We start from the raw sequence: 14,090 nt of genomic DNA on the forward strand, positions 1-14,090 counted from the left end.
CAAGCTGGGAGGAGCGGCTGATACGCCAGAAGGCTGTGCTGGCATCCAGCGAGAGCTGGCCAGGCTGGAGAGCTGGGCCCAGGGGAACCTCAGGGAATCCAACACGACCAAGTGCCAGGTCCTGCCCCTGGGGAGGAACAACCCCCCGCACCATCACAGGCTGGGGGGGACCTGCTGGAGAGCGGCTCTGCTGAGAAGGCCCTGGGGGTGCTGGGGGGCAGCGAGGTGACCCTGAGCCAGCACCGGGCCCTTGGGGCCAAGGGGGCCAGCGGTGCCCTGGGGGGCATGGAAAGGAGTGTGGCCAGCAGGGCGAGGGAGGTTCTCCTCCCCCTCTGCTCTGCCACAGTGAGGCCACACCTGCAGGGCTGCGGCCAGTTCTGGGCCCCCCAGGTCAAGAAGGGCAGGGAACTGCTGGAGCAAGGCCAGGGCAGAGCTGCCAAGGGGATCAGGGGCTGGAGCATCTCCCTGGTGAGGAAAGGCCGAGAGACCTGGGTCTGTTCAGCCTGGAGAAGAGAAGCCTGAGGGGGGATCTCATCAATGCCTATAAATATCTGTAGGGCGGGTGTCAGGGGGATGGGGCCGGACTCTTTTCAGCGGTGCCCAACGCCAGGCCAAGGGGCCACGGGCACAAGCTGGAACACGGGAAGCTCCACCTGAACATGAGGACAAACCCCTTCCCTGTGCGGGTGCCAGAGCAGGGGCACAGGCTGCCCAGAGAGGCTGTGGGGTCCCTTCCCTGGAGACATTCACCCCCCGCCTGGACGCGGCCCTGCGCCCCTGCTCTGGGGGTGCCTGCTCCAGCAGGGGTGGGACGGGATGAGCTCCAGAGGCGCCTCCCAACCCCCGCCAGTCTGTGATTATGGCAGCATCCCACGAGGAAAGAGGGACCGGGGTGCGGCGGCTCACTTAGGAAGCTGCTCCCGTAAGCGCTTTACAAACGGGGGGGGGGGGGGGGAGATGACTGAGAGTGTCTCGTTTAAAAGGAAAAAGTATAGAAATGAGAGGATTCGGTCCTCGGGAAGGCCGCGTTCTGCCGCAGCGGCGGCAGGAACATCGAGCTCTCAGCCGGCGCTGTTTCGCGAAGCCCCGGGCCGGAGGGGCCGGAAGGGCCGGAGGGGCCGGAGGGGCCGGAGGGGCCGGAGGGGCCGGAGGGGCCGGAGCCGCACTGCCCGCCCGCGGGGACCGGGCCCGGCAGGCCCCGTTGGCGGGTCCGGGCCGCGCAGGGAGCCCCGCTGCTGGGGCCTGGCGCCGCCTCCCGGGGGCTCTGCCGCGCCGGGGCGGCCGCGCTCCTCCCGACGCGAAACCGCGGGCAAGTCAGGGGCGCGACGGCCGCTCCCGGCCGCCTCCCCCCGCCCCTCCTCCGCTCCTCTCCGCGCCGCTCCCTGCGGGGCGGCCCCGGCCGCCGGGCCCGCCTCCCGCCCCGCCCCGGGGAGGGCCCGCCGCCGGGATGGCCTCGCAGGTAGGCGAGTGCCGGCCGCCCGGTGGGGAGGGGGCGGCGGGGGGGTTATGTCACCGCCGCGGAGGGGCGAGCCGGGGGCGCGCCCCGGCGCCGCTGATTGACAGCGGGGCCCGGCCCGCAGCCCATAAAGGCGGCGGCGCGGGGCGCGGGGCCGCGGAGGGACTTGCGACGGCGGCAGGGCAGCGCGCTCCGCTCCCCACCGGCATCGCCCCGGCAGAGCCTCAGCGCCCCGTCGGCTCCCCTCATGCCAGGTGAGGCGCAAGGCGGGAAGGCGCCGTGCCCCGCCGCGAAGTCCCCCTCCGGAGGCCGCCCGGCGGGGCCGGGGGGAAGCGGCGGGGGCTGCTCCGTCTCGCCGCCCGGCCGGAGCTCGGTGTGCGCGGGCGGCCGGGTGGGAGCCCCGCGCTCCCGCCCCCCGCGGGGTGCTCGGGGGGTGCCCGAGGGGGAAGGGACGTGTCCCGGGGAATGCCCGCCGTGCCCGCAGCCCCGGCGGGGGCTGAGCCGGAGCCGCCCGCGCTGGGTCTGAGAGGTGACAGAGGCTTCCCGGCGTTTGCCGGTAGTTGGTGTCGGCGGTGAGACGTGGGAGTGACAGATAATAATGGCAAAAAACCAAACCATTGGCAGTAAGAGGTGGCATCCCTGCGCCTCTGCAGACACGTGCGGAGTTAGCGCAGCGCTGAGGGGCCACGGCTGTGTACTGGGGAATGGATGGCTGCGCGGTCCGCTCCGTCCTTGCGGGCGCACACGCATGTGGAGATGCAGTTATGGGCTTATAACCGCCTAGTGCTGCAGGGCGAACCTGGCTTCACGTTAAAAGTCGCTTTAGCCAGCTGTGGGGTTAGCTCTTGGGTACAGCGGGTCGTAAGAATGGGTAAATGCTACGTATAGGGCTATATCCAAGAAAGAGAGAGGAGTTTGTGCGGTGGCGCTGAAAAAGGTACTGAAAAGTCCCCCTCACACTCCGAACCAGCATCTGCTGAGATCCCCTTATCCTACAAAGAACTTCAGCTGAATATCGTTCTCCAAAGTCAAGATGCAGTTACTGGTGTGCTGCATCTCATGTAGTGTCACGTGGGTCCCTATGCCAGCCGCTGGAAAATCACGGAGGAAATAATAGCATGTGGTTTCTGTACGTTTTTCCTCTTCGTTATTAGGGATATTTGCATAAAAAGGAGCTTTATTGTCAAGAATTCCTATTCCCTTCACTTGATCTCATGTTGTACTTCTGGCATCAGGAGTAACCCCAGAACAGGTATTACAAGAATCAGACAAGATAGAAGTTCTGATTTTATACACACAGGTGCTTCTAATGAGAGTTCTGTTTATGGCATTTCGTGAGGTAAATTAAAATACTTGTAGTTGATAAATATTATTTCCCTAATACTTACTACTTTTGGATTTATTCTTAGGAGTTATGCTGCAGAGGAGTGGGCTGTTGTGGCTTGCTGTGTTGATAACCCTGTGGGTTTCCTCAGATGCTCAGGGTAAGTTCTGACACTTCTTCATTAGATATAGAGTAACGCCCAAAGCTAAAAGTTGGGGTAAAACATTGGCTTACCTGAGCTACGGCAGGCAAAGTAATCACCTCTGGTTTTTTTTAGAAGTGCCTGGAATAGCAGTGCTGGGGTTTTTTTGGAAGATACATCTTACTTAGATGAAGATGCCCCAATAAAGAGCAAAAAATTGTTTTCTTTAGAAATTGTTGATCAAAATGTGTATAATCTCATAAATAATTGCTGTTATGCTTCCCTCTGCAGTGGAAATGTATGGTGAAAGTAACATAAACAGAATCATTGAGTGGGGTGAATGTTTTAAAAAGACCGAGGTAGAGAGGTAGACCTCTACAGACCAAATATAAGTAGGCATGGTGCCAGGCCCTCTTTTACATCTGACTTCTTGGCCTGAACCTTTAAAAAGCTAACCTCTTGCTTCCTGTTGCCATGTAGCCACATGGCTTCTCATAATTTGGTTTTTATTAGCTGGAGGTCAAAGTATAGAAATTAGCTCAACTTCCTTATCCATTCATATCTATTAAAAATATTTAATGGTTACATTGTTACATGCAGCCATGCATAGGCATGTACAGGAACATACAGCATGTATATATATAAGTGTGTATTGTATATTGCTATAAAATAGCCATATGTTTAGTTATGTAATTAAACACGTTTATACCTACACACAGAGAAGGCCAGAGTTGTCACGTAAATGAAAATGGCAGGTGGAAAATACGATTCACTTGCATGCTAGCAGGGGCAGTTCTGTTTGTGGAAGTAGGAAAGTACTGGGTTTACTCTGCTGACCTTCACGTTGGTCGTATCATTGCAGTTACTAAGCATAGTGTGCGGAGTTGTTGTTTCTTATAACACTTTTCGTAGACACATTGTCACACACTGTTAACTTTTTCAGATGGTGACAAGGAAGAGGAGACTACCTTTGATTTACTTCAAATCAGTAACATAAACCGAAAGACAGTTGGAGCAAAATTGTTTCGGGGTCCAGACCCCGCTATCCCAGCATATCGTTTCATTCGGTTTGACCACATACCTCCGTGTAAACCAGAGAAATTAAAAAAAATTGTCAAACTTATACGGCAAAATGAGGGCTTTATCCTTTCAGCCACCCTGAGACAGGACAGGCAATCTAGAGGCACTATCCTTGCTTTAGAGGGTCCTGGCATCAGTGAGAGGCAGTTCGAGATCATTTCCAATGGCCGGGCCAACACCCTGGACCTTATCTATTGGGTGGATGGCTTCCAGAACGTGATTTCCCTGGAGGATGTGGACCTTGCCGACTCGCAGTGGAAGAACCTCACCGTGCAAATAACAGGGGAGAACTACAACCTCTATGTTGGCTGTGACCTTATTGACAGCTTCATCCTGGAGGAGCCCTTCTATGAGCAGCTGAAAGCAGAGAACAGCAGAATGTATGTGGCGAAAGGGTCCATTCGGGAGAATCATTTCAGGGTAGGTAACCTGGAGGAGCTTGGGTCACTGGTGAGGTAAGGACGTAGCTGCAGCTAGTTTGAGAAGATGCAATAGATGTAGGTTTGTTCTCCCCACGCCTCTTGGATTTGGTGGGGTCGTAGGTGTTCCCAAGCAGAATTTTAATTTTAGTTTTTATTCTGTGTGTTTTTATTCATTGCTGGATCCATATGGTGTGAATTTGGGGGTTCCTGAAAACAAAGGACTAGTAAAGCAAAGTCTAAGGCCAGGAAAAAGGAAGAAAACCAGTTTACAGGCTTTCCTATGCAACCATCTGCCTTCTTTTCCAGGTTTAAGGCTTCTGAACATGTTGCATTTTTGTGGTGGTTTGTAGAATTCTTTGGAAATTTCTTGAAGACCTATTTTTCTGTTGAAATACATCTGTTCAAGTCATAGGAACCCGTCAATATGTGTTAAATTTTATTTGAAAAAGAAAGATGGAGGAAAGAAAGAATTTTTAATGGAGCTGAAGCATGTGGTGTTGGCCCATCCCCTACAAGAGTATCTTGGTTTGCCGTTCTGAATAAACTTTTATTTCAAATTAAAAAAAAAAAGGAAATATTTGAAAAAAAAAAAAACAAACAAAATGTTATGAGTCCTGTAAATGAGATTTTTTCTTTTTTTGGTGGAAAACATTTATTGTTTCTCTTTTGTTTTAAAATGAAGCAATTAGAAACTTTCTGGTTTTCCTATAAAATGAAAATTTCTTCCTACCACATACAGTGATGTGGTCTGGCCCAAGTGCTTTAAGGGTGTCTTCTTTTCACTCACAGCTGAAATCAGGCTTGAACTCGTGGCTTCAAAGATTTGAAAAGCCCTTTCTTTCTCATCCTGTTGTGCCATCTAGTTGTCAGCCAGAGTGTGACATGCTGGAGTGCGGTTCCGTAGGGTGACCAGTTTTGGCAGGAAAGGCAGAAGCTCTTGCCTACTTCACCTCCATTCCTGCCTCCCTTCCTTGTGCTCTTAGAACTGGTTTTGGAGCTGTACTATTAAGTGGGTCACTGAAGTAATCTTTTTAAAGTAATTTTTTTCTTTTTTGAGAGTTTTTTTTTTTTGTTTTCTTTTTTTAAGCAAAACAGAAACTGGTCTGGTTTTATAGTGTTGTCTCAGTGTAGTGCCAGCACAACTGAGGTGACAGTGAAGTACAGCGCATGGCAATGACTGGCTAAGGACGGAAGTGCGATGGGGCAGGAACTTCAAAAGTTGGCTTTGACCTCATGATGAATGTCTCCCAGAACTACAATCTAAAATGAGCTCTATGGAAATGGAGACCTGAGCTCATTGCTCATCAGTATCTGTTTTATTATGACCTATTTCAGAACATACCTGATTTTATTGTTTACAATATTGAAATTGTGTGTAGCAAAACTATCAACAGATTTTTTTTTTTTCAGTGTGTGTCAGGTTGAATGCTTTGCAGATTATTTTTTACATACTTATGGCTAATCCAGCCGGTAGCGTGGGTTTGAGACAGACTAGTTATTGGTTAATCCTTAATTGATCTAACTGGTTTCTAATTTATTTTTTTAATTATTATTACAGGGTCTTTTGCAAAATATTCAGTTAATCTTTGATACTTCAATAGAGGATGTTCTGCGTAAAAAAGGATGCCAGAGGAGCCAGTCAAGTAAGGCTTTTTTACCTCATTAATGCTATTCAGTTGACTCTGACAATGAGAAATGACAATGGCGACATATTATCCTAAAAGTATGCAACAGATCCCTCTGAAATGGTAGAGGAATCTTATTTTAAAAAGGAAAATAAAATTCAGTTTCTTTTTGGTGGTAATAGGAAAATATTTGTTAGCTATGATTTCTACTCTCTAGGCTGGTATTTTATTTCTTATTGCTTAGGTTTGTAACTCTGAGCCTCTGTTTTTAAGTTGGGAGAAAAGCTGTTCAAGCAAGAAATTATTAGAAATAGAAGGAAAAATGCATATGTACGAAAATATCGACATTATTCCATGAGATGTCCATGATTTTTTGAGCGCAAGACTGGGAACTTTGCTTCTGAATTCGGCTCCTGACTCTCAATGGGCCCATGAGCAAGTCTGCAAGTCTTAAAGATACTGAGTTCCTCGACAATAAGTTTGACTGAAAGAGGCTTTGGGTTTGAAACCCAAAGTGTTGTTAACCAAAAAAACCTAAGGAAAATAAGAAAAAACCCAAGAGACTTATGGAAGGCACATATGTGACAAGCTGCCCTGTGTTCTTTCTAGTCCGGTTCATGCTGACCTCACCAGGAGGGGAGCCCTCTGTGTGTGGGAATATATTGGATTCGTCATGAAAGAGTTATGAAAATTTGTCAAGTATGCACTAAGATCTTGTACTTCAGCTCATGGGAGGTGCTGGCTGTCTTACTTTCCAGTGTCTGTAACTGGCAGGAGCTCAGTCAAGAATCAGAGACAGCTGATTCCACCAAGGAATGTAGGTACGCCAGGCAGTCAGGACTTTGGGGTTTTATTTGAAACTCCTGCCATCTAAAATGCCATTATTTCTGTCACTTCACCAAAACGTATGACATAGAGTAAATCAGTTAAGCAAACTTTTTTCCTTATTTATGCAAAACCCAATAATTAAGCAGTAGCAGGTCTTAACTTCTTCAAAGGAGGCCAGAATATTGAGATTTTGTAACGAAAACTCTCTATAAGATATATAAATGTGTGTATATATATGTATATATAAAAATGTGTATGTATATATCTATATAGGGGGGTGTGTATATGTATGTGCACAAAACATTTAGCTGAGCTTGCTAGTCTGTTTTTAAGTCTCGATAAAGGATATTGGTTGGTTATTTCATGCGTCCCAGAGGTGTGCCCTGCTGCAGGACCTCAGACACAAGTGTGATGATGCGTTAGAAAAGAGTCATGATGTGGGCTGGAATGAAAGTGGCCTTAGATGGCATAGGCAAGAAGATACGTCTTCATTTGTTGGTTGTCGTCTACCCCAGCCAAGCTGTATTCTGTACTCAGAAACTACTGAGAAACTGCTGAGAAGTACTTATTACTGGTTTTCTGGTTTTCAGCTTTGTTAGTGGGAGGAAACGCTTGAGGAGCGGAGCTGCTGTGGGAAAATAGAATGTGTATTTAGGTTTGATTGTAACCTGAATAAAAGAGAAGGATGGCTTCAGGAAGGATACAGTTCAGCTATCCTGCTTCATTTACCAGTGGAAACAAAATTCCCAGATGTCAAAGTAGAACCTTGAGGGCACATTCAGTGATCAGAGGCAGAACAGTCGCCTTCAAGAGGAAGAAGTCCCTAGGTATAGATAGACTGAACCAGCAAAACCAGCAAAAGAGGGTGTCTTCAAATGTTTTACATTATTATTGGTTGATCACTACAAAGGGAAATTGTTTGGCCAAATGTTTAGAAATATCATCAAGTAAAAATGGGAGGTTACAGACTTCTGCTCTAAAGAGGAAGCCAATGGGAACATAAAGGGATAATTGAGTCCTGCATGCTGATACTTACCTTATACCCTTCAGCTCTTGCAGCTAATAATCAACAGATGATTTTTTTTAATGTATTTTTTATCACATCTGTCAACTACCAAATTTTCAGGTCCAATAAATTATATAGGTTTAGGGTTTTTTTTGTTTTATCCTTCTTGGGAAGTAGTAGCAAATAGTTAAATTCACAGTATTTTTACTTTTACTTTGCAACACCAAGAGAACACTACAAGATGGAAACTCCTTGTGCAACAACAGAAGAGGGCTAATGGCACACTGTGGCTTGAGGCCATCAAAATGACTTGAGCGGCTTCTTAATGCATGGCTGATTTTCTGGCATTGCCTTTCCAGCTTAATTACCACAGATGAAAAGCCAGGGGTGATACGTTACTGACCACAAGGTACATAAGTATGTTTCCATTTTGATGGCCCGACCCTTGAGCTGTGGTACAGACGCTAAGATGCCATATTTACATGTCAGTGTCCCACATGGCAGATGTTACCAGCAAAGTGCCCTCAGCTCTGAGGACACAAAAAGCCTGCTGCTTTTTCAGAGACAGGACTGTGTTTTCCTACTCTGTCTTTAATCCTAGTATGAGAACGTGAGGTATGGCGAAATGGTAGCGTGGGATTGCTGTTGGGTTGAGGGTAGGAAAGTATCCCTGTAGTGTGGTGGCTGCAAATACCTGAGGCAGGACTTACACACAGGGCTGGGTAGGAGAGATGACAAAAACATGCCTAAACAGGCACACCAATAAAACCCCCTTTTTCAGCTAGATCAACAGAATGACATTTGCATATGTGAAAGGATGCACATTCTGCTCTTCTGGTTTCTCGTTTTAAGGATAATCATGTGGTCCTTAGGAAATTAGCAGGAAGCCAGCAGCAGAGAACTGATTTCCCAGTGATCCCCAGGCATCTTCTTTCAGTCACTGCCAAGTATCGGTAGGAAGTGTGGATTTAGTTCTTCTAACATAGTTTTGGTTTATGTTTCCTGCTGAGATTGCAGCTTTATTAATGTCCTCAGAATGTTCCGGTCAAGGCACACTCCATGTTGGCTTGAAAAATATGAAATTAATGACCTGAGAAGTGCTATGGGGGAATCTGAGAAACCTAGTCTTTCAGTGCGGTAGGAAAATTGCGTTCTTTCCAGGGAATCAAAAAGCAGCTGAAGTAAACAGTTATGACACAGAGTTCTGGTCCGCTGTGTGGTATATCAGTTTTCTCCTATCCTGTAAGTGAAGCTGGACAATTGGTTCCACTCTGGAATACTGCAGACAATTTATTGTAGACCTCGGCTAGCGGCAGATACTTCACAGCTAATTGAAAAGCACATCAAGCCAATCATTTTAAGTATGACTGAGAAGTAATTATTTACGGTCATCTTATGGGTTGGTCCTTTGTTCTTTTATTTTTAGCCCTCTAAATGAATTAAGAATACTCCTGCTCCCATATTCATTGCTTGTACATTTAAATATTACACTTTATATTGGATAATCAAGCCCTCAAAAATTTTAAAGCGTTGCCACCTTCTGTGTCATGTCCCCACTGAATGGTATTGGGGTGTTTTGAAGCATATGTGTTATGGGTCTCATTCCTGTGCTGATTTCTTCTTTTTAAGTTGCTATATCCTTCGCTTCTCCTTTCTGTTTGGTAACCTTGAGTTATTACAACATTACTAAGTCCGATAAACAAGTCTTTATTGAGAGGCAGGGTAGGATGGACTTCTGTATACCTGATACCAAAGTTGAGTGTACCATGGAGTCCTCAGAGAAAGTTTCCATGGAATCCATAAGACATTTACTATATCTGTTCTTTTTTAAATTAATTACTGCTGATGCTGTCTGTTATATTCCTCTTCAAGAATTTGCTATAGACAGGGAGGTCTTTTAAACTGATATTAGAACAAGTCCTATTCTCCATGTATAATGCATGCAAAGTTCAGTTTTAATTATGATATGCCTGATGGAGTGTTTAGAGTGACAAATCAAGTATTCAGCCTGATCTGAGCTTGACCTCCATTTCACTTTAGAATTAAACTGTCATTATAGCAGCTCCTCTGAGTTTAACGCCAGGCAGTGGAACACAGAGCAGCCCAGAGTTTGGTATAGATTGAATAATGGTCTGAATCTGAGCCAAATAACCATGGAATTTATAGGCAGAACAAGGACAATGACTCGCTTCAGGGAAACCCTTTCTTCTGCCTTTTTCTCTGCATCAAGAAAATGTGATAGGTCATGAAAAAATCCGAAACCTGTCAAGGTTCTGAGTGGATAAAATGTGTTTGCTTTTTTGATACTCTGTCCTTTCACTATGTCTTCTTCATAAATTGATATGTTGCAGTGCCAACAATGTTTTAAAGTGAGGGCCATGTGAGACACAGCTTGGCCCTTAATTTTGAAAAGGGAAAGCCTATAATAGGAACCAGCTGACATCCAACCCTCTCTTTTATTCATGGGTATAATCTACCATGAAGCTCTGCCAACATAGATGTGTTTAAACCCTACCCATGGGTGCCAGTCTGTGATTTCAGCAGGAATCCATAATATGTGGAAGAACTTTGTATATACATCTCTTCTTTTTTCCTCTCTCGCTACCAGCTGAAGTGAACACCATCAACGAGAGCACTGAAATCCTTCACTTAAGCCCTGCCGTCACAACTGAGTATGTGGGCGAGAAGCCAGAGAAGAAGGCTGAGTTCTGTGACCGTTCCTGTGAAGAGCTGGGAACGATGTTCACGGAGCTCACCGGCCTGCGCATCGTGGTGAACAACTTAGCTGATAACCTTCAAAAAGTGGTAGGTACCTGTAAGTCTGAAGAACCAAAAGGTCTGTTGTACAGTACTCTTTCCTTCTTTGTTTTATGCCACGGGCAGTTAATAGATGTTTCTGTATATATGCGTGCATACCTGTTGGTATATCTACATAATGTAGAGATGATCTACGTTTTCGGAGTGAGTAGGCAGGTAGCTCTTGAGTATAACACTTCAGTGAAGGCTTGGTTTTGACAGACTGGGTTTAAAAGAACACATACACATGCACTCGTACACAGAGGAAATCAATCCTCCTAAAGGTACTGCAGGTTTGGAAATCGAAAGCTAACAAACCCAGCCTTGCCTGTATAATGCTGGAGCTTGTTACCATGCTTTTACCATTTGTGAATCCGTCAGCAAGTGGCTACGCAGGGTACCTAAACTGTGAGTAAATGTCTGGGGTTTTCATACTTGAAGTAAGATGGTGACATGTTACTGAAGTCTGTTGCTCTTCTTGTTCAGAGCAGGTTAATCCTTTCTGAAGGAAATTTATTACTATGCCGTGTCTCAGGACTAGAATCTTCCCATCTGAAGATGAGTTGTATTGGAGGAGAGCTAAATTGTGAAGAACAGATTTCCCTTAGTATTGTGTGACAGTGTTTGTACTATTAGCTGAGTGATTGCTATGCAGTATTGCAGTACCTGAGATCTTCTACTTTATGGACATAAATATGTAAAAAATACACTTTTTTTTTTTTAATGGAAGAATGAAATCCAGTAGTGTCTCAATTTTGTCTTCTTTAAAATGGTTTGTTTACAAAGTACACAATTTTTTTTCATTTGCTTCTTCTTCTAGTCTGAAGAGAACCAAATCATGTGGGAACTGATTGGCCCTAACAAAACACTGAAGAACCAGTCAGTCTGCTGGCAGGATGGCCGTGTCTTTGCAGATAATGAAAGCTGGATTGTAGATAGCTGCACCAAATGCACCTGCCAGGTAAGGCTTTGGAAACGTTCTTCTCTGCAAAAATGGATGGTGGGTTTGCTCCGGGTCAGGTCACACTTTACTCAGAGCTTGGCCTAGATGTACTGATATTTATAAAAAGTAACCCCCATGTCCATGACATTTAGAATAAATCAAAGAACTTCCACAGATGAAACTTTCCCCGTATGCTCACCTTTATGTGCCTCTGTATGTGAGCATAAGTCAGTAAGTTGATTTCTTTGCTTGTAGGATTCTAAAATTGTGTGCCATCAAATCACCTGCCCGGCAGTCTCCTGTGCCGATCCATCTTTTGTTGAAGGCGAATGCTGTCCAGTCTGCTCTCACTGTGAGTATTTGGCCAAAGAGAAAGATACTCTTTGGCAATATTTAAAATCACTACTACTGTGCTGGAGAGGTCAAAACAAGAGGTTGACTCGGGTAAGATCATATAAAAAAATCTATATGTATACAAGGATCTTGTGAAGTAACTTGGCTGCTTGAAGTTACCTTCTGGAGGAGTTCTCTCTTCAGTGACTATATTGGTTGCTTAGAAGTAAGCTGATAATTTGCCTAGCTAAGTTGGACACTAAAGGTTAGAGGCATACCTCTCCCTCGCCGAGTTTTCCCAGGCTGGACATTCTGATTTTTGTTGGTTTGCAATAGCACTGTGCACTATTATTTCTTTTCCATATTGCCTGGTTAAAACAGACTAACATAGGTTAGGATGTCTTCTTGCCTCCTTGTGGAGCATGTTGAAGCTCCAGAGGAAAAGTTTCACGTGGTTTGATGCAATATTTATTAAAAGTGCAAGTTACTTTTTCTTCTCTGTTGTTGTCACTCTATTACTCTGTTTTATTTCTTCTCTGTCATATATCCTCTTTTGGTATAATGCTTTATTTATGTGGAATAGATTGTCAAGGCATTTAAGACATCATTGCAGGCTATGAACTAGACTTTGGAGTGACAATAGTGTTAGTAATGTCACTAATTAAGTGACTTCAGTGTGGATTCAGTACATTTCACTCCGTACTAGACAGGTCTATTACAGAAGAAAACAGTTACTTAGATGTTCTAAATAAAAATGCATTGGAATATGCTCAGAGTTTTTTGCCTATTCAAGGGCATATTTTTAAAATGTGCTCTTGAACGTGTTCACTGTTACGTTGCATTCAGAGGTGGGCCACATCTCATTGTACTGACCTATATTCTGAAGTCAAAGGCAGTTGGAACTCAAGTTTTTGGCTCAGCCTATTCTAGAGATAAGCCCTTCTTCTTCCTCCAGTGGTCAGCGCCTAGTGCCAAAGCCCTGCATGCAAGTTCATGAAGATCCAGGATTCTTATCTGTGCTAACCTCTTGTTGCATTAAACCATCATTCCCTAACTTCAGTGGCAGCTTGGGAAAGCAAAATTAGACAAAGAAAGGATAAAGCATACGTTCTACAGACAAAGAGAAGTTAAAATCATCTGAGTAGGATAGTAGAGCAACTTTCAATGCTAAATACCTTTTTGCACCGTTTGCTCTGCAGCTGATGACAGTGAGGAAGGGTGGTCACCGTGGTCAGACTGGACAAAGTGCTCAGTTACCTGTGGCTCTGGGACTCAGATGCGAGGAAGGTCGTGTGATGTCACCAGGAGCGCTTGTACAGGCCCACACATCCAGACAAGGATGTGCAGCTTTAAGAAGTGTGACCATCGCAGTAAGTAATAAAATTTCTTACTTTTTTTAAAGCTTCTTCGAACTTCTCTAAGCAAAACCAAGCTTAGCCTGGATTCGCTATGAACACTCACTAAATCAGACCAGTATGTATTTGAACACTCATATATGCATAATTAAAGTAGCTATCATTAGATTCTTTGCTGTCTCCCCCTTTCAAGTATTTTTCGTTTTCCTGACAATTTAATAGGTATGTGGATTCCAGGCTCAGCCTTGTTAAACAAAAGGCTAGTGAGGGATCTTTTCATAAACATTACGAACGGGGGTCTCTTGTTTAATGTCAGTTTGGAGACAACACTCGGTTCATAATCATGATACATGGGGCCATGTTTTGATCTGGAATTAATTCATGATTATTTGCCCATTCCATTAGTATTAGTATTTTTTAGGAATACAGTGATCATAGAAGACTTTTGCAAAATATCAAACTGCTTTTATATTTAAGGCACATAGAAGTATCATAGTCTTCTCCAGACCTGTAGTTAATACTATATGCAGGTAGCTGCTATATCTAGGCTGCTCTAGTACCTAAGGCTCTTGCTGAAGCTGCTACATGTCCAAATGTGCATTTTAAACAAGTATTTAATTGGAACACGTTTGTTTTTAAGTAAATTATCTAGCACGCATGTTAGTCATGTGTTGGTCACTGAGATTCTTAAGCAAGCTGCACTTGAATGTATGAGCTGGAATTCTGGGCTTTGTAAGTGACAGCGGTAGGAAAGAGATGGGACATTCGTCAGGTGTGGCG

General features: G+C 45.1%; 1 protein-coding gene across 2 annotated transcripts in view; it reads left to right on the plus strand.

The window, feature by feature from the left end:
• Nucleotides 1–1,431: 1,431 nt before the first annotated feature.
• Nucleotides 1,432–14,090, plus strand: part of THBS2 (thrombospondin 2) — a 36,731-nt gene continuing 24,072 nt past the window's right edge. Inside the window, exons 1-8 of one of the 2 annotated variants that reach the window (XM_075089570.1) lie at nt 1,432–1,459; nt 2,866–2,940; nt 3,866–4,422; nt 5,983–6,067; nt 10,492–10,688; nt 11,500–11,640; nt 11,878–11,974; nt 13,155–13,325. In XM_075089570.1, the coding sequence (XP_074945671.1) occupies nt 2,871–2,940; nt 3,866–4,422; nt 5,983–6,067; nt 10,492–10,688; nt 11,500–11,640; nt 11,878–11,974; nt 13,155–13,325 (1,318 nt within the window). In that variant the 5' untranslated portion in view covers nt 1,432–1,459; nt 2,866–2,870. Of the gene's footprint in view, nt 1,460–1,578; nt 1,711–2,865; nt 2,941–3,865; nt 4,423–5,982; nt 6,068–10,491; nt 10,689–11,499; nt 11,641–11,877; nt 11,975–13,154; nt 13,326–14,090 lie in introns of those variants that run through there. The other variant, XM_075089571.1, reaches the window with a different exon arrangement.

Source organism: Phalacrocorax aristotelis, chromosome 3 (genome assembly GCF_949628215.1).
Source record: "Phalacrocorax aristotelis chromosome 3, bGulAri2.1, whole genome shotgun sequence".
Classification (NCBI taxonomy): Eukaryota; Metazoa; Chordata; class Aves; order Suliformes; family Phalacrocoracidae; genus Phalacrocorax; species Phalacrocorax aristotelis.